The following is a 22,684-nucleotide window of genomic DNA, read 5'->3' as shown; positions in this document are numbered from 1 at the left end:
GATAAAGACATCACAGTCTATTCAGTTATTTGACTAAAAGTCTTCACTCATCTTTTCCACTTTTCACATCTGAACAAATTCAATTTTTGTTTCCCTTATTTATCGATTTGTTTACTCTCTGCATGGCTAAATGCCACAATCTCATGGCCTAGCTTCTTTCTTTGGTTTTTCTTTATTTTTCTACTTATGTTTCTGCATTACCCTGGATATCGTTTTAGCAAATACAAATAGAGAGTCCAGTTACCTTTGAGAAATCCTATTACCTAAGTCACAAAAGCCACGCTTATAATAAAGGTCTTAATGTTTTGTGTCTACTCAGCTGTTTCCACATCCTTGCCCATTCAACTAACATGTGGTCCTTACTGCTCTGCCTTGTCATTGGGTCTTACCTCTGATGGATTCCTTTCTGTAGGATGAATGCCTTATGCACCTTCCATCTTCCACTTAGCTTTTCAAGGTCCTCGTGGACTCTTAGCTTCTTCAGTGTTACCTGATAGTCCTGCATGCCATTAGCTACCCTTAGCTGATGGTTCCGACTGTGCGTGCATATATTTAGACAGGCATATCTCTCTTACTGGTATGTGGTTTTACTTAGCAAGATTTTGAATACTCACATATGGAAATGATGTTCTAGTCATAATTTTTTCCCTTAGCAGACATTGAGTAAGTAATTGTTGAATGACCATCTTCATAAATATTTAATCATCTAACTGCTTTTGTTGTCGTTCTCCTTCTCAGGCACCTGAGAAAAGGCAAGATGTTGGGAAATTTGTTGAACTTCCAGGAGCAGAGATGGGAAAGGTTACTGTCAGATTTCCTCCAGAGGCTAGTGGGTAAGAAAATATAACTTATAACTTATATTTGGCAGGAAAGCTTTAAAATACTTATTAAATATGTGTACTATTAGTAGGTTCATAATAGGCTCATAGAAAAAAATGAAGTTTTAATTGTGGAAGTTGAAATTCTAAATAGCTTAATAGTTTCTTAATTATCAACAGTTAATGTTAGTTTATTAAATTTGTGGTTTTAGTTTACTAAAACATTTGGAGAGAATCAACTTTTTGATTTTACTTTAGACAGAATTTTAATTATAAATCAAAAAACAATCAGTGCAGAGGCTTAGATTTTGTTGACCTTTGGGTATTTTCTGGCTTTCATTTAATAGGGATTTGTATTTGTACCCTGAGCAGGCCTTTTATCCTTTTATTGAGCTGTAGAAGTCAGGTAGAAGTATCTTAAAGTCATTTTTTTCCCCCGAGTTCTGAAGAGGCTCTCTCTATTCGGTTGTTTCCCAACCCATTCACTCCTGTACTCATAGACGATAGTAATACTTGATAGCTCATTAGGGAAGAGACTGTCCTGGCTGGGGGCAGCCAACTGGGGTTCCTCAGGCCTTTTCCAGCTTCCTGGAGTTAAGGGCAAGTGAAACCTACCATAGTACCCACCTCTGCTATGCCCTGGACAGGCAAAATGCCCCTAAATAAAGCAGTCAACCTCATTTAGAAACTTTGCTTTAGTCACATGTTGGGTCACATTTTGTAAGTGAGATATTTACTTTTTTCAGATTTTGCTTATTTTCAGACTTACTGTTTTCTAGTCAAATTCCACCTGTGTGTGGTACTTGGAATATGTAGACAACAGAAAGTAGCAGGTGAGAGAAGCATTTTTAGTGCTGCGTTTACCTGCTGTGCCACCAGAGAGAGCCCAAGAGGAGCATTTTTTTTTAGCTGTATATTTAGTAGTTTTTCACAGATAATTTTGTGTCTCTAACAGCAAAGTCAGTTTTAGAATGCCACCCTTTCACTCTTCTAAGTTTGCAGATTTAGGCAAGAAAATAAAGGGTAGGTAGTAGACAAACAAGGAATACTGATTTTGGAAAGTTCAGACTGAATCATTGAATGATTGAATGGTAGGTGACTGAGTGCTGTCAGTCATAAGTTCTACATGGTTTAATCCCCACAAACATCTTGCCCTCTCCATCATTGCGCTTGGTGTGAGAGGTTGTGATAGTCCCATTGGATGGTGGCTAAAAAGCTGGATTTTGTGTTTTTGTTTAGCATTGACTATAGCTCTGCATTTGCACATTTCTCCTTTTCTTATCTTTTTATATTTTTTGTCACTCATTTCTTGGAATAGTGAACTTGTGTTTATTACATATAGTATGAAATATGTTTATCTGTTCTAAATTAATGTCAATTTTAGAGGCTATGTATGCTCTTTATAAATAAGTTCTAAAACTTGGAATATGAATCAGTGCCTAAGTTTTTAAAATAGTCGTAATTTTGATTGTATTGCCTAAGAAATTATTTTTAACATTTTTTTAATCATTTTTTTTCCTTTGCCTGCATGAAAGACCAGAACGCTTGCATTTTGCCTTTTATTTGCCTTTCGCATTTTATTCTTACTCTTAGTTAACATGCATATAGACCTATAATGTGTGGGTACTATGAAATGCTTTACACACAGTAACCCAGAATCCTATGAGCTCTGTCAGGAAGACCCTTTTGTCTTTATTTTATATATGGTTTTGGAAACATGAATCGTTTTAGCGACTTGACAAACTCAAACATATGTTGTTTAGCTCTAGGGTTCATATAGTTAAACGTTATACAGCCTAGGTCTGTCAATTATGGGAGAAGCCCAATTCAGCATCAATACTAACATAGTACATATGTTGTTTTCTTTAGCACATAGGTTGTCTCTTGAACTGATTAGTTATCTTGTAATTATCTTATTTAACTCTTTTTAGCTTCCTTGTAGTTTAGATCTGTTAGAACAGCATACATTATTTCATTTTTCAGAAATGATACCTTTAGCAACAAGAAAATAACTTAATTTCATCACCCTCCTTAAATTAGTTCCTGTGTGTATAAAGTACACTGTCAAAAAGGAGGTAGTCCTGTTTGCTTGTTTTTTCTCGTTAAGAGTGGGTATAGCATGTTACCACATACAGTACTTTCATTGAAAACTGCATACAGAGGTCTTCCTGGTGGCGCAGTAGGTTAAAGTGCAACACTAAAAAGCTAGCTGCAGCCACAACCACTTCAGCACGAGTTCCATGCCTGAACTGGGAGGTGACCCAAATGGCATGGCAGACCTCTTCTGACCCACCCACTGCTCCCCTCAGCAGTGTACTTCATCAGTCTGCCTGTTCTGCTCCCTGCTCTGTCTCTGATTAAACCTCTCATCTCCCCTGAGCCTCTGGCCTGTACCCCAGTTCTGTATGCATAAATAAATAAATCTTAAAAAAAAAAAAAGAAAGAAAACTACATACTGCATACAATATATTTTTCACAGTCCTTTAGTTTCATTAGTTTTTTTTTTTATTATTATTTTAGACTAGTTTTGTTTGACAGGAATGTTAACTAAAATAGTAAAAAAAAGTCCCCCTACACCAGTTGTCTCAAATTAACATTATATATTATAAAGCAATCTTTGTCACACTTAATGAGCCATATTGAAATATTATTATCTAAATGCCATACATTTTTGATTTCATTAAGGTCTTTTCATGTCCTTTTTCTGTTCTAGGATCTCATCTGGGATTGCAGCTCTTTATTTTATGCAGAAAGTTTTGAACAAACCTAAACACTGCATTATATTTATTTGTACTAACTTGTGCATATAATCTTTTAAAAATTGAATCATTGACCTAGAATGCTGTATGAATTTCTAAAAGTAAATCAATTTAAAAAGATAATATAAAGGCAAAAAAGGAGTTGGACTTTTACTTCCTATTAACAGAGATCATAGGTGCATGAAGATAGTTGATTATAAGACAGCAGAGAACAGTGTAACTTCAGGTAACATTGAAGTTGAAAGAAGTAAAAGTAGTGAGAACAGAGCATTTAAACTTCATGGCTTCAGTACTTTGCTGCCTAATAAATTATATTTTCGGCAGTGGCACTTTAGTATATTGGTTGAGGAGGATGTTGATTTGTAATATTATCAATGCCTCCAATTTATTTCATTCTTTGTAATTGTCATCTGTCCTTAGAATAATGTTTTCGTAGATTGTGATTTGTGCAGGGCTAGGGATGGATGAGATCTTCCCTTGAGATACACTTCTTTTGGCATCTGAGGAAACTGAAGCCCAGAGAAGGAAGCAGAGTGATTTCTCTTTCAGTTAGTCATCTTAGTGACAGTGGCAGTTTCAGAGGCACTTCTCTCTGGTGGGCATTGGGTGGGGGCCCAAGTCTAGTTATACATGCAGCATTAGAAACAGTTGGGAGAGTTTTCCTCTAACTAAATGAGCTCTTTTAAAAAATAAGAAGATGATCCTTTACCAGGTTATAATGTTGGTAATGCTTTGTTCCTTTTTTTTTAATCTGATTTTTATTTTCCATATACCAAATCTTTTTTTTAAGATTTATTTTATTTATACAGAAATGGGGTATAGGCCAAAGGTGCAGGGGTGGTGAGAGGGCTCACCAGAACCAGACTGGGGGGCAGAATAGGCAGATGGATGAAGTACACTGCTGAGGGGAGCAGCGGGCTACACAGGAGAGAGGTCTGCTGTGCCATGTGGATCTCCCTTGGGCAGGGATCGAACTCACATGAGGCACTTGTGGCCAGCTTCGCAGTGCTGCATTTCAACCTGTTGCACTACCAGGGAGGCCCCTGACTTTTTCCTTTGTGAGACTTTACACCTGGAATGGCTTCTTGTGATTATTTTATAAATACTGTTCTTTTTTTCTTCCTGTCTGGGTCAGATTTTCTGTCACCATACATGCTAGAATATAAAATATGACTTGGAGTGCGAAGGATTCTTGTTTAGTTCTCAGCTCCTCAAAAAGGTTAAGTTTAAGTATCTAGTTAAAGCCTGTTAATGAGTTTTTCTGTGAAATGTTTTTGTTTTAGTTACTTACACATTGGGCATGCAAAAGCTGCTCTTCTGAACCAGCACTACCAGGTTAACTTTAAAGGGAAACTGATCATGAGATTTGATGACACAAATCCTGAAAAAGAAAAGGAAGATTTTGAGAAGGTAATTAAAAGGTGTAGTGATGACCCTTTGTCAGAAAAGTTTATTGACATTAGAAGATGACCTGATACCTTTATGGTATAAAAATAAGTTGAAGTTGTTCTCATAAGCTGATTCCCCACCCCCCATACCTCTATATTCTGTATCTGAGGCCTAAGCCAAGAAATAATTGTACCAAAAAGCTTTTAGTTTATTTTTTTCTTTCTCAGTTGCTGTAGAATTTACCTAAGTGCCATATTTTCCTATTAAAAATTCCAATTTCTTAATTGCTCACTAGAGGTCAGGTTTCCTTTTGTCATACAATTTTAAGTTGATGAATGAAATAAACACTTAAGTAGGCATTGAAAAATATGAAGGTTTCCTAGCCTCTTATCCTCTTTATTCAGAAGTACTGCAAAATATTCAGAAAGAGAGCAAATCATTGTTAGAATGCTTGATGATTACCAGCTTTTCCAGAGTAAATGGAAAGCTCCAGCAAAATGTAAATTTGAGGCTAGTGTGATACCTTTTTTTTTTCCTGCTGTGATACCATACAACTTCCAGAATCTTTTCGGGCTATGTAAGACTGATGGTGTTTTATTACATTTGCCCAAATACAATGCCAAGGATTGGAAATACACAAGGCAGTGCAGAAGATAAGCAGATGGTTATTCTACGTTCTTATTGCAGGTTATCTTGGAAGATGTTGCAATGTTGCATATCAAACCAGATCAATTTACTTATACCTCGGATCATTTTGAAACTATAATGAAATATGCAGAGAAGCTAATTCGGGAAGGGAAGGCTTACGTGGATGATACGCCTGCTGAGCAGATGAAAGCAGAACGTGAGCAGAGGGCAGAATCGAAGCACAGGAAAAACTGTAAGGCATATTTTATGTTTGATATATTTTGCTTGTGTTCTGCTTCTTTGGCCAACATGATTTGTTATTTGAAGATTTGACAAAAGTTTGGGAATATTATTCATATTTTAATTCATCTCTTAGAAATCCTGCTTCTTTCCCACCTTCACTTTATTACTACCTTGTGAGCATCGTAACTGTGTGTGACTAGTCTCCCATGTTGTCTCTTGACCTTTGCATTGCGTTCATCCCATTTCAGTGGCTCCCTCTCCATTTTGTAGTTCTCTCAATTTAAATCCTTATCTTTTCTGAAATATTGGATGGTAATTTTTATAAGTACCCCAGTGTTCCTCTTATCAAGTAAGTACATGTGAATATAATCTGTAAGCTTTATGCTACCCTGCATCTCTGAAATATCATGTCACAAAAAAAGTTTTCTGAATTGGGGTTTTTTCTCTGTAGTGGTGCACCAGACTCCCACACTACTCTTTAGTCTCAAATGTCACATTTTGAAATATAGGATATTCAAATTGTTGTTGTTGAAATCTTTTTTCCCCTTGTTGGTAAAGTCTCAATAGTAATTAACAACTGAAGTTTTGGACTCACATAATTCTCTGAGGGCTGGAAAGTACCTGTCCTGTCTTCACTAGTTTCTACATAGAACCACTGTTGAACGGTTTGTAGCCCATGAGGCAGATTGTCAACATCCTGATGTATGCAGGACCATAGTGATTTGGGATATAGAACTTGTTCTCTCTGAGATGGAACCTGTGTCACTCTCTGTTTAGTGTCATCTCCCCTTTGCTCCATCCAAGAATATCCTGCTTTCTTCTGAAGGGGCTTCAAGGGGCTCTCAGCCTTAGCCGTGTTCTTCAGATGAGCACAAGCTGCAGCACCGATGCCTGTGGGCCCCATGGGTTGGGCTGTACCGGTTGGTCCCCTGGGCGGAAGGCGGCAAGGGAAAAGGATGCTTCTGCTGCACTGGCACAGTGTGAAATTTGAGGGAGTGGGGTGCCCCATCATACCATGATGGGAAAATGGAAGAGAGAAAACCTTAGTTAGGCCTTGCATTTCTTCGTATGTCAGTGGACTATGTTAGAGGATGTGTTGGCTTTAGTTCTTCTGAAATCCAATAGTGGGGTGATTTCCTCAGTGTTAGTGCATATTCTCTTGGTAACTGGTCCTGGAACTGATAATACTATTAAACTGACAGTGCACTCATGCTATAAAGTGAAGACATGAAATGCTTGAATCAAATTACAGGATTTTAAAAATAATTTGAATTCTACCAGTTACTAATATGTTGGCTAGGTGATCTAATGTAACTGTCATTTTATAGCTATTGAGAAGAATCTACAAATGTGGGAAGAAATGAAAAAAGGGAGCCAGTTTGGCCAGTCGTGTTGTTTGCGGGCAAAAATTGACATGAGCAGTAATAATGGCTGTATGAGGGATCCAACACTTTATCGCTGTAAAATTCAACCTCACCCAAGAACTGGAAATAAATACAAGTAAGTATATTTTTTCATCATGCTAGGTAACCTGTTATGATTTTTCTCTAATTTTCGCTGTAAACAATAAATGCAGACTTGTCAAGAGACTTTGTTCATTGGTGGATTATCTGGCGCTCAGCAAGACATGTGGACTCTTGAGCTGTTGACCCACCTGTCAGTTATAGCTTCATAGTGCTGCACTTTAACTAAACCATTGTACCACCAGGGAGGACCCCAAGATTGATAGAATTTTCTTTCCTTTAAATTCCTGCCCCCCCACTTCTATTATTTACTTTGTTATACTTTGAGGAAACCTAGTCCAAAATTATATTGAATAATCACATCTAAAGAGATTGGAAAATGTAAATTATTACCTGGTTAACTAATGTTTTCTTTAACTTTGTGGGTGTAGATCTGTGCCCATTCATAGGCTAGCACTGTGGATACATGTGCTCTTTATTTTTAACAAGATGGTTATTCTTTTTTTATTAAACAAATTTGGGAATGTGTATTTGGATACATATTTTCAATATCACATAATTGCAAAGCATAATTCTATGGTATCTTAATGAAGTATTAAAAAATTCAAAGGTGTAATGCAGTAAGATCAAGAACATATGGTTCATATGTACAGTGGAATATTACTCAGCAATCAAAAAAGATAAACTCATGCCATTTGCAGCATTGTGAATGGATCTTGAAGGGATCATGCTTAGTGAAATAAGTCAAAAAGAAAAAGAAAAATACTGATAGTTTCATTCACAGCAGGAGTGTAAGGGATGGGGTGTTGGGGGGGAGGTAGGAAGGCAATTGTAATAAAATAAAAACAAAATCAACAAACAACTATAAACCAGAGACATTCTGTAGGGGTGGAGAGGGAAATAGGATTAAAATGGGGGTGGGAAGGGCACATAAGGGCTATGTTGATGGCACAGGGGTGAAGTGGTAGTGGGAGGTCCACAGGTGATGGGAGGTCCATAGGGATTATAACTGAGATGAAAAAAATGTACATAATGAAAAACGATGTAATTATATATATATATGGATTTTTTTATAACAGTTTATTTTTACATCATTTTTTACATTTTTTTTTTCCATCTCAATTGTAATCCCTGCGGGTTTCCCATCACCAAGTCACCCATGTGCCATCACCATAATCCCGTGGACTTCCCTCCCCACCCCCCCGTTTTTGATCCCATTCCCCACTCCACCCCCGCAAAATGTCTCTGGTATATGGTTGTTCATATTTTTTTATTTTCTCGCCTGGTCCATTATACTCCTGCTATGAGTGAAACCATCCGGTATTTTTCTTTCTCTTTCTGGCTTATGTCACTAAGCATGATCTTTTCCAGCTTCATCCAAGTTGCTGCAAAAGACATGTGTTTCTCTTTTTTGGTTGCTGAGTAATAATCCATTGTGTATATGTACCACATCTTTTTTATCTTTTGGGCATTTGGGCTGTCCATGTTTTTCCAATTGTAAATAAAGCAGCAATAAACATGGGGATGCAGGTATCTTTTTCAATCAGTGTTTTTATGTCTTTTGGTAGAGATCTAGGAGTGGGATTGCTGGGTCGTAGGGAAGCTCCATGTTTAGCAGTTTGAGTAACCTCCAAACAGTTTTCCATAGTGGTTGTACTATATATAAATTTTTTTTTTTTTAAAGATTTATTTATTTGTACAGACAGAACTGGGGTACAGGCCAGAGGCTCAGGGGTGGCGAGAGGCTTCACCAGAGACAGAGCGGGGAACAGAACAGGCAGATCGACGAAGTACACTGCTGAGGGGAGCAGCGGGCGGGTCAGGGGAGGTCTGTCACACCATGTGGTCACCTCCGGGGAGGCGGGAATCGAACCCATGCAGAAGTGGCCCTAGATTCTCAGTGCTGTGCTTTAACCCGCTGCGCCACCAGGGAGGGCCCTATAAATTTTTTTTTAAGAAAAAAAAAAATAGATCAACTCTAAAAGGCAAAAAAAAAAAATTAAATTAAAATTGCAAGTAGATGACTGTTGTATACATTATTTTATACAGAAGTTGTTTTTAATTTATCCCACCTGGTGTGGAATTTTAATTAATTTGATAATTTTTCCTTTTTTATTTATCAGAGATTGCTTCCAACATGATAACATTGGCCACTACAGAAATATGATGGTAAAAATTGCTGTGTCTATTAAATTGCAAATTGACTTTTTTGTTTGAAAAGTGAATGGGCGATTCACTATCTCCAAAGACTGATAAAGTTTCAGTATACTTTGAGTATTATGAATCAGAAAGCCTGTAGGTTTTTAAGCAGTTTCTGACTTGTAAAGAATTAAATCAGCATTGCTCTTGCAATTCCTAATCTAAGACACGAAAAGATAAAATGCTTCATGTTGATTTCAAAATACTGTTTTTATTCCCTAGTGTTTACCCAACATATGACTTTGCCTGCCCCATAGTGGACAGCATTGAAGGTGTCACCCACGCCCTGAGAACGACAGAATACCACGACAGAGATGAGCAGTTCTATTGGATTATTGAAGCTTTAGGCATAAGGAAGCCGTATATTTGGGAATATAGTCGACTAAATCTCAACAATACAGTGCTGTCCAAACGAAAGCTCACATGGTTCGTCAATGAAGGCCTGGTTGATGGATGGTATGTTTATCGTTAACCTAGCATTGAGAGGCACTAAAGCCGGGGTTTACCAGTAAATTTTAAATTGCCTTTAGGACTAGGAAGGAAGCATGGAGGAGCTGGTGTGCATAGGGTTTCTGGGCCATGTCTTCATTTGGTCCAGTGAATCAGAATCAGAACCCCTTTTCCTTCCCCTGGTTTTAATGCTACAAGTGTGGCAAACCTGTTGTGGACCATGGCACATGGAGATGAGAGGCACATGAGGGCATGTGCTCTGCAGAGCTCGGAATTTCATAGCAGGGAGGTTGTGAATCTGGTTAGGCCCCAAGGTTTTTCTTTTTGGGTGGGTCCCAGGAAAGCCAAAGTGCCTTGGGTTAAGGTAAGACATAAATGAGTTTTGCTTTGGGGATGAAGATTCCCCACCTCATGGAGCAGTTACTAGAAGAAGTTTGAAAATATCCGGGCACATTAATAACTTAAATGGGATGTCACTGAGAAAGATGAGTCTTAAGCATTTTATTCTGTTCATTGTGGAGCTGCTTTTGAAAAAGGCAAATTTGTCTTAGTCCCCCTACAATGGAGGTGTTATAGACCTACTTAAAATTCTAGAGAAGTTTGCAAACCTCTGTAGAATATTAGTAGCTAACATACATATTATTTTACAACATTAAAGGCTTTCTATCAAGTGTGTATATGCATGGATGACACAAGACCTTTTTTTTTCTGATGGTCATGGTGCGGTATACAGCCAGGACCTTGGATGTCTGTTAAAGAGCACGTGAGAATGTTTCAGTGCAGACATTTTCTGTGTTTGAAAAGGTCACCTGTGCCTTTTCCCACCATGCAGTGCCTGCAGTGGTGCTTAGCCCCAGTAGGCACTTTGAATGCTGGGCAGTTTCCGCTCCTCTGAACGTGGGCTTGTTGGTGTTGTGATCTATCCAGTAAGGATAACTGGCTCTTAGTCAAAATACTTACCAAGCAGCATTTAAGTTGCAGTTGTATTCACGAAGACAGGTATGCATCTATGCATTAAGGAAATCTCCACCAGGTGCTTAAAAACACTTGCCTTTCCAGGGATGACCCCAGGTTTCCTACTGTCCGTGGTGTCCTGCGCAGAGGAATGACCGTTGAAGGACTGAAGCAGTTTATTGCTGCTCAGGTGAGGTAGTGTGTTTTTTTCTGGCTTCCTGAGTATTCAGGTGTCTCTTAAGATCCCTTTAGTCTTTACTGTTTCCATTGTTCTTTCTGTTCCTCCTTTATTTTTTAAAATGCAGGGGCAGATTTTTTTTTTTTTTAAGGAGTTATGTTTAGCACTGCTTATAATAGCAGGAAGTTGAGAATGTCTTCATCTCCTAAGCTGGAGGAAGACAAAAGCAGCTGCAATGCTTTTACCCACGGAACTAGGTTACTGTTGAGTCCACCTGTTCGGACACCCAAGTAGCTTGAATATCCTGGGTCTGTATTCCAGTGGGAGTAATCCTGCAAGTATTTGATTTTCTTTTTTCTAATTGTTTAGCTTAAAGAAAATACTCTAAGGAATACTTCTTGCCATTGAAGTCATTTTATTATTGTTTTTTTTAGGGCTCCTCACGCTCAGTTGTGAACATGGAATGGGACAAAATTTGGGCATTTAACAAAAAGGTGCGTGTTTTGAACTTCACCATCTTTTCTCATGCCTAGCTCCTGAGTGGTATAAATTACTGTAGAATTTATCAAGGTTTTCATGATAAAAACAGCTTGGTGAGGAATATTATATTTTGCAATCATCAGGAAAATGGAATGTTTTCCTTTTTAAAAACAGCATTAGCCTGTTAACTATACCAAACAAGTAACAGTGATGGAAACAAAAATTTGTCATTGTGGGGAATGGTAACAGATTTTTTCCTTAAATCTTTTTTTGAACTGTGCATTTCATTTTTCTGCTTTCAAGCTGCGAGCTCTCTGTAAGAAGGTATTATTTAATGCTTTTACTTGCCTTACTCAGCACATAGCTTTGAGCGTATTACTTGTTGTAACCTGAGATGTTATATAACTTTGAAGCACAATCACATTTACATAAAAGACTTATTAATACAAACCCTCTGAAAATGCATTATTCCTAGTGTTAAAAAACATGTCCTCTGGTTTCTTAGTGGCAAAGGGGAGATTTGTTTAACTTCATTTGGCTGTTCCCTATGTACTGAGAGGACGTAGCTTTTTGGTGACATATTTCATTGAGTTGTGCTGGAGGTTTGTTAATTATAATTCCTGTCTTTTGGAACTACCATTTTTTTTAAACTTCCTTAACTGAAAGTCATAGAGGAATACTGCATATTGACATTATTGATTATCAATTGGAAGCAGATGCTTAGACGCTATAATAAGGCAAATCATTCAAATGCCATGTTTTAAACTATAGTTCTGTGATTGTGTTCTATAAATTCTTTTTTGGTGTGCTTGAGTGTGCTCATGCCTTGCTTTAAGAAATAGCTGCTTGTTTCGCATGTGTCTTGAATTTATTTTATTTAGTCTTTTGTGTTTAGTCAGTTTTTTTGATACATAAAGGAATTACTAATTGGTTGTTTCTGTTGCTGCAGTTACTAATAAATAGAACTAGAATTTACAGGCAGAGTTTTCACTAGTGTCCTTTTCAGTATTAATACAAACTTTAAAGCTTTGAAGTTTAATAAAGCTACACATGCACAGTTTAAATGTATGAAATAGATTTCATACAGTCGCAGAGTTCTGTAGGGTCTGTCAAGATGAACGAACAGTATATTCCCCTTCCTTTCCTTCCATTTCAGTCTCCATGAAGAAATCACTTGTAGCTCTTATAAATGATTCTTTTGGTTGCCAGTATCTCTCAGTGAGAGCTAAGTGTGTAGTGTTGCTTCTTGAATTTTTAGGCATAATAATTTGACTTACTCCAATGGAAGGTGAGGACTTAGGTCTCTTTCTGGTAATTTGTTGATTTTCTTGTAGTTGATTGTTTTGTCCCACATACTATGTATGTTTAGTTTTCTCATTCTGTCTCATAATATCCACAAATTACCTGTCAAATGTTCACATGTCTCACATTGCCTGGACCTTCTTCACCACTCTGATCTGATCCATTAATCCTGAAATAAAGTTGTCTTCCCTGGGCATCTTCTGCATTATCCTGGGAATTCCCCTTGCTATAGTTGTGTAAAAGAGCATCTGGCTATTGGTTATTACTATTTTTTTTTTAACCTTCTTGTTTTGCTCTGCTGTTGCCTTTGATAGCTCCTGGAGAAGGTTAAAGGTTTTTAAAACCTATCAAAGGCAACAGCAGGAGCTATCAAAGGCAACAGCAGAGCAAAACAAGAAGGTTAAAAAAAAAAATAGTACATGACCTGGTTTTACTTGGGAGTGCTATGATGATGTGCTGTGATGTGAAACTGTCCCTCTTCATAGGTTTTGGAATAGGTTCTGGTCTAGAAAGTCATTTATTTCATTCTGGGATGTTTTCTAGAATATTTTTCTTTGTTTTTTACTACTGTGTTTTCTTATCTTGGAGCTCTTCTTGAGTAGAAATTGGGGTTCCTCTAATTTTTATTTTTCTCTTTATTTTCTATCTTTTTTTTTTTTTTAAAAAAAGATTTATTTATTTGTGCATACAGAACTGGGGTACAGGCCAGAGGCTCAGGGGCGGTGAGAGGCTTCACCAGAGACAGAGCAGGGAACAGAACAGGCAGATCGACGAAGTACACTGCTGAGGGGAGCAGCGGGCGGGTCAGGGGAGGTCTGCCACGCCACGTGGTCACCTCCAGGGCAGGCAGGAATTGAACTCATGCAGACGTGGCTTTAGATTCTCAGTGCTGTGCTTTAACCCACTGCGCCACCAGGGAGGGCCTATTTTCTATCTTTTAAGTCTTTTCTGGTAGATCTAATTATTTTCCTACCTGCTCTTCTGTTGAGTTTTTGCTTATATAGCCAAGATTGTTTTTTGCTTTCTGAATTTTCAAAATAATTTATTTCCTATTTAATGGTTACATTAATGTTAATAATGGTTTTGTTTTTTTCTTAGAGTCTGCTTCCTGTGTGTAGTTTATTTTGTTTTTTCTTTCATTGAAGGTGTTTCTTAGAAGTCTGGCTAGCCTTGGTTATCTGCTAATGTTGACTCAAAGGAACTAAACTGGTTGGGAGTTTTAAGAGAAAGAGTTGGACTTCTGAGTGAGATTCATTGTAGGATGCTTCTGTGGGTCAGTTAGGTGGAGCCACCTCCATGTGAGTGACTTTCTATCTTATTTCTTGGAATAGGCAGTTTTTCTGGAGTGAAGTGTAAAGAACTAGCTGTCAAGTCTGGAAACTAAGCAAGGCAAGGCAGCTGAGGCCTTCACAGCTTCTCTCACGCAGTTATGTAGCCACCTTTCCGTAACTGTTTCTGGTGTCCACCAGGCCCAGGCACCCTCTTTTTCATAAAGTAAACATTTTTTCTTTTGTGGTGGTCAGGGCTAGGCAGCTGCTTCCTTTGTTATTGTATGGAGCAGAGGTGGTGCCTCCATGGGCTCTAAGCTTCCAGAATTTACTGTCTCCTATTCCTTTAATCCTGGATTTGTGCCTTTAATAAAAACAAAACCATTTGCCTTTTTAGTGGCAGTGTGGGAGGGAATGAAAGCAGATGAGTCTTTTCATTTTGCTTTGTTTATTGCTGTATGTATGGGGGTGTTTCTTGTTCAGTACCATCCTGTAAACACAGCACAGTGAGGTATTGTGGTTGATTACACATTTGAAATCATTGTGGCATGATTTGTTTGTATTCCTGGCCTTTACCACATCTTCCTGTACCCTCTTCTATCCTTTCCCATGAACCTTGATCTCTTATTTAGAGTTCTTATCATTTTTAATCTCTAATTACTGCTGTGTTTTATTATACCTTGCTCTTTCTTTGCAAGTTCTGCAAATAATTTAAATGAAGCATTGGTGAACTGAAGTAAGTGCCATGGTGTTGTGAAGTTAGTGTAAGGATGGAGCCAAGCCTTCATCTTCGGATACTCTCCTCTTAGTGACTTGGCATGTTTTCAAAAGCCTCTGCTGCTGAAAGATGAGGGGATTAACTCCAGATTTACTGGGGCCCTTTAAGTACTTGTTCTTTTAGAGAAAGAATAAGGGACAGTAGGTGGTGGGATAGTTAATAATCTCAGAGTTGCTGTTAGCGATCTTTGTCATCTTTGCCTGACATCTTATCTTGGTAGGAAAAGAGGACAAAAAGAGGATGTAGTATTTTCCTATGGTAGGTGGAATGTGTCAGTTTCATAAAAATATCCACCTGATAGTAGTAGGAAATATTTCAGTAACTAGTTCAACATTAACTCACTGATTTTCTTCTTGCTTTTATATGTTAAGATTTAAACTTTTTAGTCAAGGCAAGCAAGACACATAGCTTTAAGTATTATTTCAGAACTTTTCTTTGCCTTCATCGATTTTATTTATTGCTTTAATTTTAATATTTATATTAGTATTTTAGTGGTATAAATATATAACATTATTTTTTCAACAACTCTAATCTCAACCCTCTGTACCTGCTCAGCTAGTAAGTTAGAGTATGCAGAGACCTCTTCCCCTGCCCTCCAAATAAGGCAAGTTTTCTTGCAAATGAAAATATTTGGACTAAACCTTAAATAAAAAGGTCTCTATTCTGTTTGAAATGTATTAATTGGGGTCTGGACTCCTCTCCAGTCCCATACCTGTCCCTCCATCTCTTCTTGGTTTCTATGAGGGCACTGCCTTGAAATCCTTAGGACTCTTTTTTTCTTTTATAAAGATTTATTTATTTATGCAGACAAGAACTGGGGTGCACAGCAGAGGTGCATGGGATGGGTAAAAGGAGTCATGCATGGGGTGGGGTGAGAGAGACAGAGACAGAGTGGGGAGCATACCAGGTAGATTAACTGAAATTCACTACTGAGGGGACAGTGGGCGAGTCATGAGAGGTCTGCATGCCGTGTAGGACACCTCCCTGGCTGGGAATCGAATTTGTACTGCAGTGGCAGTGGACAGCTACATGGTGCTCTGCTTTAACTTGTTGTGCCACCAGGGAGGGCCCCAGGAATCTTAAGAGTAATTTGAAAACCACTAATCCACAGATTTTTAGAATTATAAAATTTTAGAGCTGAAAGAAGTCTTTAAAATCTTTAAACCCAAGGTTTCCCACACATAACTGATTTTATCCATTAATCCTGTAGGATTAATGCATATGCCCACAGTATAACTGACCCATTTATGTCTTAATAATAGATTTCTAGACTTTTCTTCAGACCACTAGACTGATGGCTCCTTAGGCTTGAGTGATCTCCGAAGCTGTGTGAGCCATTTCCTGTCACATTGGTCAGGCGTAAGGAGCAGTCTTCTATGCTTGCTGCCAGTTGAGGAAACTGAGCTGTAGTGAGCTGAACTTTCTCAGTTTGAGAGTCTGATTTTCACTTCTGTAATGACGTTGTATCTCATTGGCTTAAACACAAATAAAACCCAATAGAAGCTAAAAAAAGGTACCTGTAAGCAGTAAGGAGGACCTTAAAACTCAAGGAAGGAAAGAGTGAAACAGAAAATTTAGAGAGAGGCGAGCGATGTTGAGTTTAGTAGTGACCTGAAATTTAAGTAGATGAGTGGCTAACTTCTATGAATCAGCTGTGAGGATTGATCCTTCTCTGAGCTCATTCACAATTTCCACAGTATTATCCTTTAAGAAGCCATAAAGTATTCTCAAAGCAAGCAAACAACAATGACAACCAAAAACCCACTACAGAACAAAAACAGTCAATTAGTCACTGCATCCTTTTCATGGGAAAAATTAACTTCTGTTACTTAACTATTTGAGTCGACGTTTGCTCTGTCCACATTTTCCCCCTGTGCTTCATTTGGTGTTTGCTGCTATTGAGATTGGTTATCATGGAGGATTTAAAATTGAACAGAGAAGTAAGAAAAATACATCAGATCCAGAATGGAGGCTTTGGAGGTAGAGTGGAGTAGGTTAGAACTTAGAATGTGACCTTTCAGTGAATCTGCACTTTCTTCTGATCAGCTGGATGTACCCGGCCCTTGGTGGACACTGAGTATACAGTGGCTACTGTGTATACAGTGTGCAGACATTAGAGAGATATCTTTATAGAATTGCCTTATTATAGTGACCTATGCTATTTTGCTTTTGATGGTGATGTGTTACCTGACACTGATTATTAAAGATCTATCCCTCCAAATTGGACTTCTTCAGCAACACAACATTGAATATCACATTTACCTGTAGGAATGCTACATAAATCCACAGTGTAATTTTTTTTCTCTCTAATACCAGTATTGAAAATTATTGCCAAAATATTTCTAATATTATGTGTTAAAAATTTGGTTCTTCTTACCTGTCAGTCCTTATACTCAAGAAGGAATTCTGACTCCATACTGTCTTCATTTATGATTCAAATCCTGTCTTCTACTTGACAGTTAAATCGTAGAGCAGAGTTAACAGGTAAACCAGAAAGAAAAAATAATTAGTAAATGCAGTAACAAAGAAAGCCAGCTAGTATTCCTGTGCTGTTATTTATCTTAAGGAATTTAGAAAAAGATCTCTGTTAACACGAGGATGTACTGATATACTTGTCGCAGGTTATTGATCCAGTGGCGCCACGGTTTGTTGCATTGCTGAAGAAAGAAGTGATCCCAGTGAGCATCCCTGAAGCTCGGGAGGAGATGAAAGAAGTAGCCAAACACCCAAAGGTACCCTTACTGTTTCACAAATGTTCTGTTAAAACAAGGAGCAGAGTGATAAAAGGGAAAATGTGCTTTGGTGGCAGTGGCATTGTTTAGGATCATGTCTTATCAAACAATATCTGTCAGAATTTGATACTAAGTGAAGTAAATATTTATGTGCATTTCATGCTGGAGAAATTCATTCCAGTGATGGTCCACAGCACGTCATGTAGGACTCTTACAATTAGTACCTATTTCTTATTCTGCAGAGATAGTGTTCCAGTGTGCATTAAGAATTTATCTTTTTTTGGAATCTTGTGGAAAGATAAGAATTTATAATTCTTCACATGGAAACTGAGGTCTCTCATTGACTAGATTTTTCACTAACTGTACCTTTATCTTTAAGACAAGCATTAGACTTATTGGTAGGGAAGCACAACTTGAATCCAGAGCCTGTCACACTGGCATTTACTCTGTTTTAGAAAATGTCAAGTGAAAATGTGATCTGTTTGCTTAACTGTTTTAAATGCAGGTTGCACAGGAAGTTCCTCTTAGGGACTGGTTGTCTTACATATGGCTCTGGTTGCCAGTACACGCTGATCCTTTTACTCTTGGGAGTTGTCTATAAATGTCTTCATTATATGATTAAGATAATGTTACTAGACTAGCTGATATACTAGTAGACTAATATACTTGTAACCTTATAATTATTATGTCCATAGACTCACATATAAATAAATAATATACATCATGAAAAGTTACAAATGCACAGTTATTGCCTGATATGTATGATGTATGCCATCTTTACTTTAAAGACTTGAGTTATTTTAAGGAAACCCTAATAAAATTTGTGGAGTGTGTGTGTGTTTGAGAGAGAGAGAGAGATTGATATTACTGTGGCTTTACCTTTATCTTACATCCAAATGGTTCTGGCATCTTGTATCACCCACTACAGTTAACGTAAAATAGAAGTTACTGAAAGTTTTAAAATTTGAACACTGAGAATAAAGCTTTATAAAATGCTTATTTTTTAAAATAACAGAAAGCTTAGGTAGCATTAATTCTACTTATTGTTAAATAAGAACTAATTAACTAGCAAATACACTTTAAGTGATAACTTTATTCCTCATTTTCTCTGTAACATTGATTTCAAATAATCTTTTTATACTTGCTTTAATTCCATCAAGCAAAAATTGAAATTTAGCAATCATTGTAGCTTTTTATGCTCCAAAACTTTTCCTTCTTTATATCATACATACTGACAAGGCAGAAAATTGCCCATCTTCACACATATACTACTGTCTTTAAGATATATCTTCCAAAATAGGAAGGTTTCACAATATTCCCTATGATGATGTCTGTTTTCTCTGATATTCTGCAGCCACTGATCAGGAAAGATGCTTTTCTTCTTTGCTGCAAAAGCAGTGGGGTTGAGATGACAGCACATCATCATCTGTGACACTGAGTGAAACAGAGGGACACTTAAGTGACCAACTATACTGCCTCTGCTATGAAAACAAAGGATGTTTATCATCAAACACCATTAGAATTATTGGTCAGGGGACTTACTCATGACTGTGATTCATATGCATACAGATAACTTCTGTTTGTGTAGGAATAAAATGAATGGATGTTTAAATTTGTTTTAACCAGTGCTCTCCTTCTTTCTTCCATCAGAATCCCGATGTTGGCTTGAAACCTATCTGGTATAGTCCTAAAATTTACATAGAAGGTGCTGATGCTGACACGTTGTCAGAGGGTGAAATGGTGACTTTTATAAACTGGGGCAACATCAACATCAACAAAATACACAAGTGAGAACTTTGTTTTCATAAATATGGAAGAAAAGTCTTGTGAACAAATAATTATAACCCATTTTTGTTACTGATTGGAAAATTGCTCAGTCATAGAATCTGTAGATCCTAGACACATAATGAAAGTTTTTCACACTTGTTCCAACTTAATGATCGGATGTAGGATCGCTTTTGCTCATGAAATTGAAAATTACTGCATCTAAGTACAAAAAATATTCTAATACTTTCAGGCCCTCTTTATCATCTAATTTTCATTATACAGTTACCTGATGGAGGGATCCTTTGGACAGAATTTTTGTTTATACATACTCTTTATCCTTACTTTTACTGTAAAATTGTTTCATGATGTGTAAACTTTTCAGTTAGGGTGGTTTGCTACAGTTACTGATGTGTTCTTAAGATTACATAGGTGGAACATAAAGAATTTTGGACATTAATTTAACATTTAAAACACAGGGAATTTTAAAATTTGTAAAAAAGCTTCATGCTTCATCAGATATATGTGGATCTGTCCTCCAGTGGGTCATTAGTAGCTTGATAGGATTATGTTTCATTCATCTTCTAATTAGAATATGAGTGACACATGTTAAAAGTACAAATTGAAATTTTTCCAAAGAAAGTTCCCTGTTGCTTTCAGAATAAAAAAAGTAGCATATTTATAGTGGTTATTTTATTTACTCACTTTTTAATCTTATATCCAGAAACGCGGATGGAAAAATTGTATCTCTTGATGCAAAACTGAATTTAGAAAACAAAGACTACAAGAAAACTACAAAGATCACGTGGCTGGCTGAGACCACACAGGCCCTTCCTATCCCGGCAATTTGTGTCACATATGAGCACTTGATCACAAAACCAGTGCTAGGAAAAGACGAGGACTTTAAGCAATATGTCAATAAGAACAGTAAGGTAATTTTCTCTAAGGACCCATGTCATTCCTGTTACATAAATTTTTCTTTAGAATTGTTAAAGTTAGCTGTAAGGCTTCATCCCCTCAAATATAAAATAGAAAGGGTTTTTTAGCATTTTGTTCAAATAATGTAGAAGAGTAACGTTCCTGTTTCACAGGGGATTTTGTATAGACAGAGACAAAGGGAGGTGGAGGCACTCATCTGAGGGCAGGTGCAAGTGGGGGGGAGCTGGGGTCCCAGTCAGCACACTGGTCCTGAGCCCTTGGGCTGTGGTGCTGGATGGGATGCCATTTGCTGGGTCCGTATGTGTTTCTAGCTTTGTATTTCATATTTATGGTTGGAAACTTGTATTTCTTGGGATGCTATTCAAGTTAAAGAGTTACCAAAGCCACTCATTTCATAAATGTTAACTTTCAAAATGGTAATTATAGTAGTATTTCTTTTTTTAAAGATTTATTTATTTGTGCATACAGAACTGGGGTACAGGCCAGAGTACTCAGGGGTGGCGAAAGACTTCACCAGAGACAGAGCGGGAAACAGAACAGGCAGATCGACGTAGTACACTGCTGAGGGGAGCAGCGGGCGGGTCAGGAGAGGTCTGCCGTGCCATGTGGTCTCCTCCAGGGCAGGCGGGAATCGAACTCATGTGGAAGTGGTTTCAGCTTCTTAGTGCAGTGCTTTAACCTGCTGTGCCACCAGGGAGGGCCTATAGTAGTATTTTTTTTTTTTTAAGATTTATTTATTTACTCATACAGAACTGGGGTACAGGCCAGAGGCTCAGGGGCGGTGAGAGGATTCACCAGAGACAGAGTGGGGAGCAGAACAGGCAGATCGACGAAGTACACTGCTGAGGGAAGCAGTGGGCGGGTCAGGAGAGGTCTGGCTCGCCATGTGGTCTCCTCCGGGGCAGGCTGCAGGCGGGAATCGAACTCATGCGGAAGTGGCTTCAGATTCTCAGTGCTGCGCTTTAACCCGCTGCGCCACCAGGGAGGGCCTATAGTAGTATTTTTAAGCACCGTTGTGTTGTATGTGATTAAGTGGTAGTTTCCAGTATATGTGTTTAAAATGTGAATATTCTAGCTACTGGGAGAATTACTTACATTTCTAACTTGTTTCCAGTTCTCTGATACGGAGAAAATGCATTTTATTCTTATTCAATATACAGCGTGAAGAACTAATGCTGGGGGATCCCTGCCTAAAGGATTTGAAGAAAGGAGACATTATACAACTCCAGAGAAGAGGATTCTTCATATGCGATCAGCCTTATGAACCTGTTAGGTAAATAAATTGGCAAATAAATATAACTGGAAATCTGAATGAAAATGCTTAAAATTTTTATAGTAAATAATTAAAAAAAAATTGAACTTTCACTAAAATACCATACTTGAGAATTTTCTAGCCAGTTTGAGTTCTGTGTTTTAAAGTTTCAGATCTTTACTTAGTGGTAACTTTAAAACATTGTAATATTACCAAGTTACTCATTTCTAAGACCAAACTGTCTTATAATTCATCTTTATGTTATCCAAGTATAAAGGAAAAAAATGCATTGTATGTTATCTTTGGGTAAAAGTTAAATTACCTCCTTTTCCTTTTCCTCTTTTTTTTTTTAAAGATTTATTTATTTATGCTTATAGAACTGGGGTATAGACCAGAGGTGCAGGGCTGTGAGAGGATTCACCATAGTCAGTGTGGAGCAGAACAGGCAGACTGACGAAGTACACTGCTGAGGGGAGCAACTGGTGAGACAGGAGTCTGCTTTGCAGTGTGGATCAGCTCACGGGCGGGCGAGGACCAAACCCTGAGGCTGACACAGCTAGCTTTCCAGTGCTGTGCTTTAACTATTGCACCACTAGGGAGAGCTCTTTCCCTTGTTTTTTAAAGAAAAAAATGCCAAAAGGTTTAATAATGACATGCATTTCTGCTGTGTACATGGGAGAGACCCAGCGAGTCTGTGGCTCCCAGATGGCCACAGTCACCACTTTAGATAACCTCGGCTAAGACAAAGGACGTTGGGGAATGAGGAGGAACATTGGCCATTATTATTTTTTTCTTTGTAGTATATTTTCTTTAGATATACTGTACAGTTATGTAGCCAATACATTTAAAGCAAAACAGCAAATGTTTGTGCCTTTCTTAATCAAGAAGTAATGCTATTATTAGGAAAATATTCAATCAAAATTTTTGTCTGTGTCCCTTTTTCATTTTGGTTTTCATTTTGGCCCTGTTATTCCATTTTATCCTAACTATGTATCAGACCTTGCTCCTGTGATCCAGATTTGTAAATCTGCTGCCTTATAAACATCTTTGAATAAGTACCTTTTAAGTGCCTCAAACTCATTATCTTAA

The 22,684-nt window shown here is 37.7% G+C and overlaps 1 protein-coding gene across 2 annotated transcripts in view; it reads left to right on the top strand.

The window, feature by feature from the left end:
• The window catches only part of EPRS (glutamyl-prolyl-tRNA synthetase), a 64,642-nt gene that overhangs the window by 9,878 nt on the left and 32,080 nt on the right, over positions 1-22,684 (top strand). Inside the window, exons 6-17 of one of the 2 annotated variants that reach the window (XM_012726920.1) lie at positions 739-833; positions 4,861-4,987; positions 5,654-5,846; positions 7,165-7,336; positions 9,721-9,954; positions 11,008-11,092; positions 11,515-11,574; positions 11,864-11,884; positions 17,530-17,640; positions 19,291-19,427; positions 20,129-20,336; positions 21,504-21,616. In XM_012726920.1, coding sequence (XP_012582374.1) covers positions 739-833; positions 4,861-4,987; positions 5,654-5,846; positions 7,165-7,336; positions 9,721-9,954; positions 11,008-11,092; positions 11,515-11,574; positions 11,864-11,884; positions 17,530-17,640; positions 19,291-19,427; positions 20,129-20,336; positions 21,504-21,616 — 1,556 coding nt within the window. The remainder of the gene's footprint in view (positions 1-738; positions 834-4,860; positions 4,988-5,653; positions 5,847-7,164; positions 7,337-9,720; positions 9,955-11,007; positions 11,093-11,514; positions 11,575-11,863; positions 11,885-17,529; positions 17,641-19,290; positions 19,428-20,128; positions 20,337-21,503; positions 21,617-22,684) is intronic. The other variant, XM_012726921.1, reaches the window with a different exon arrangement.

Source organism: Condylura cristata, unplaced genomic scaffold (genome assembly GCF_000260355.1).
Source record: "Condylura cristata isolate star-nosed mole 26May11 unplaced genomic scaffold, ConCri1.0 scaffold00018, whole genome shotgun sequence".
Lineage (NCBI taxonomy): Eukaryota > Metazoa > Chordata > Mammalia > Eulipotyphla > Talpidae > Condylura > Condylura cristata.
The sequence above is the reverse complement of the archived record's forward strand: the minus strand, read 5'-3'. Positions and strand labels throughout refer to the sequence as shown.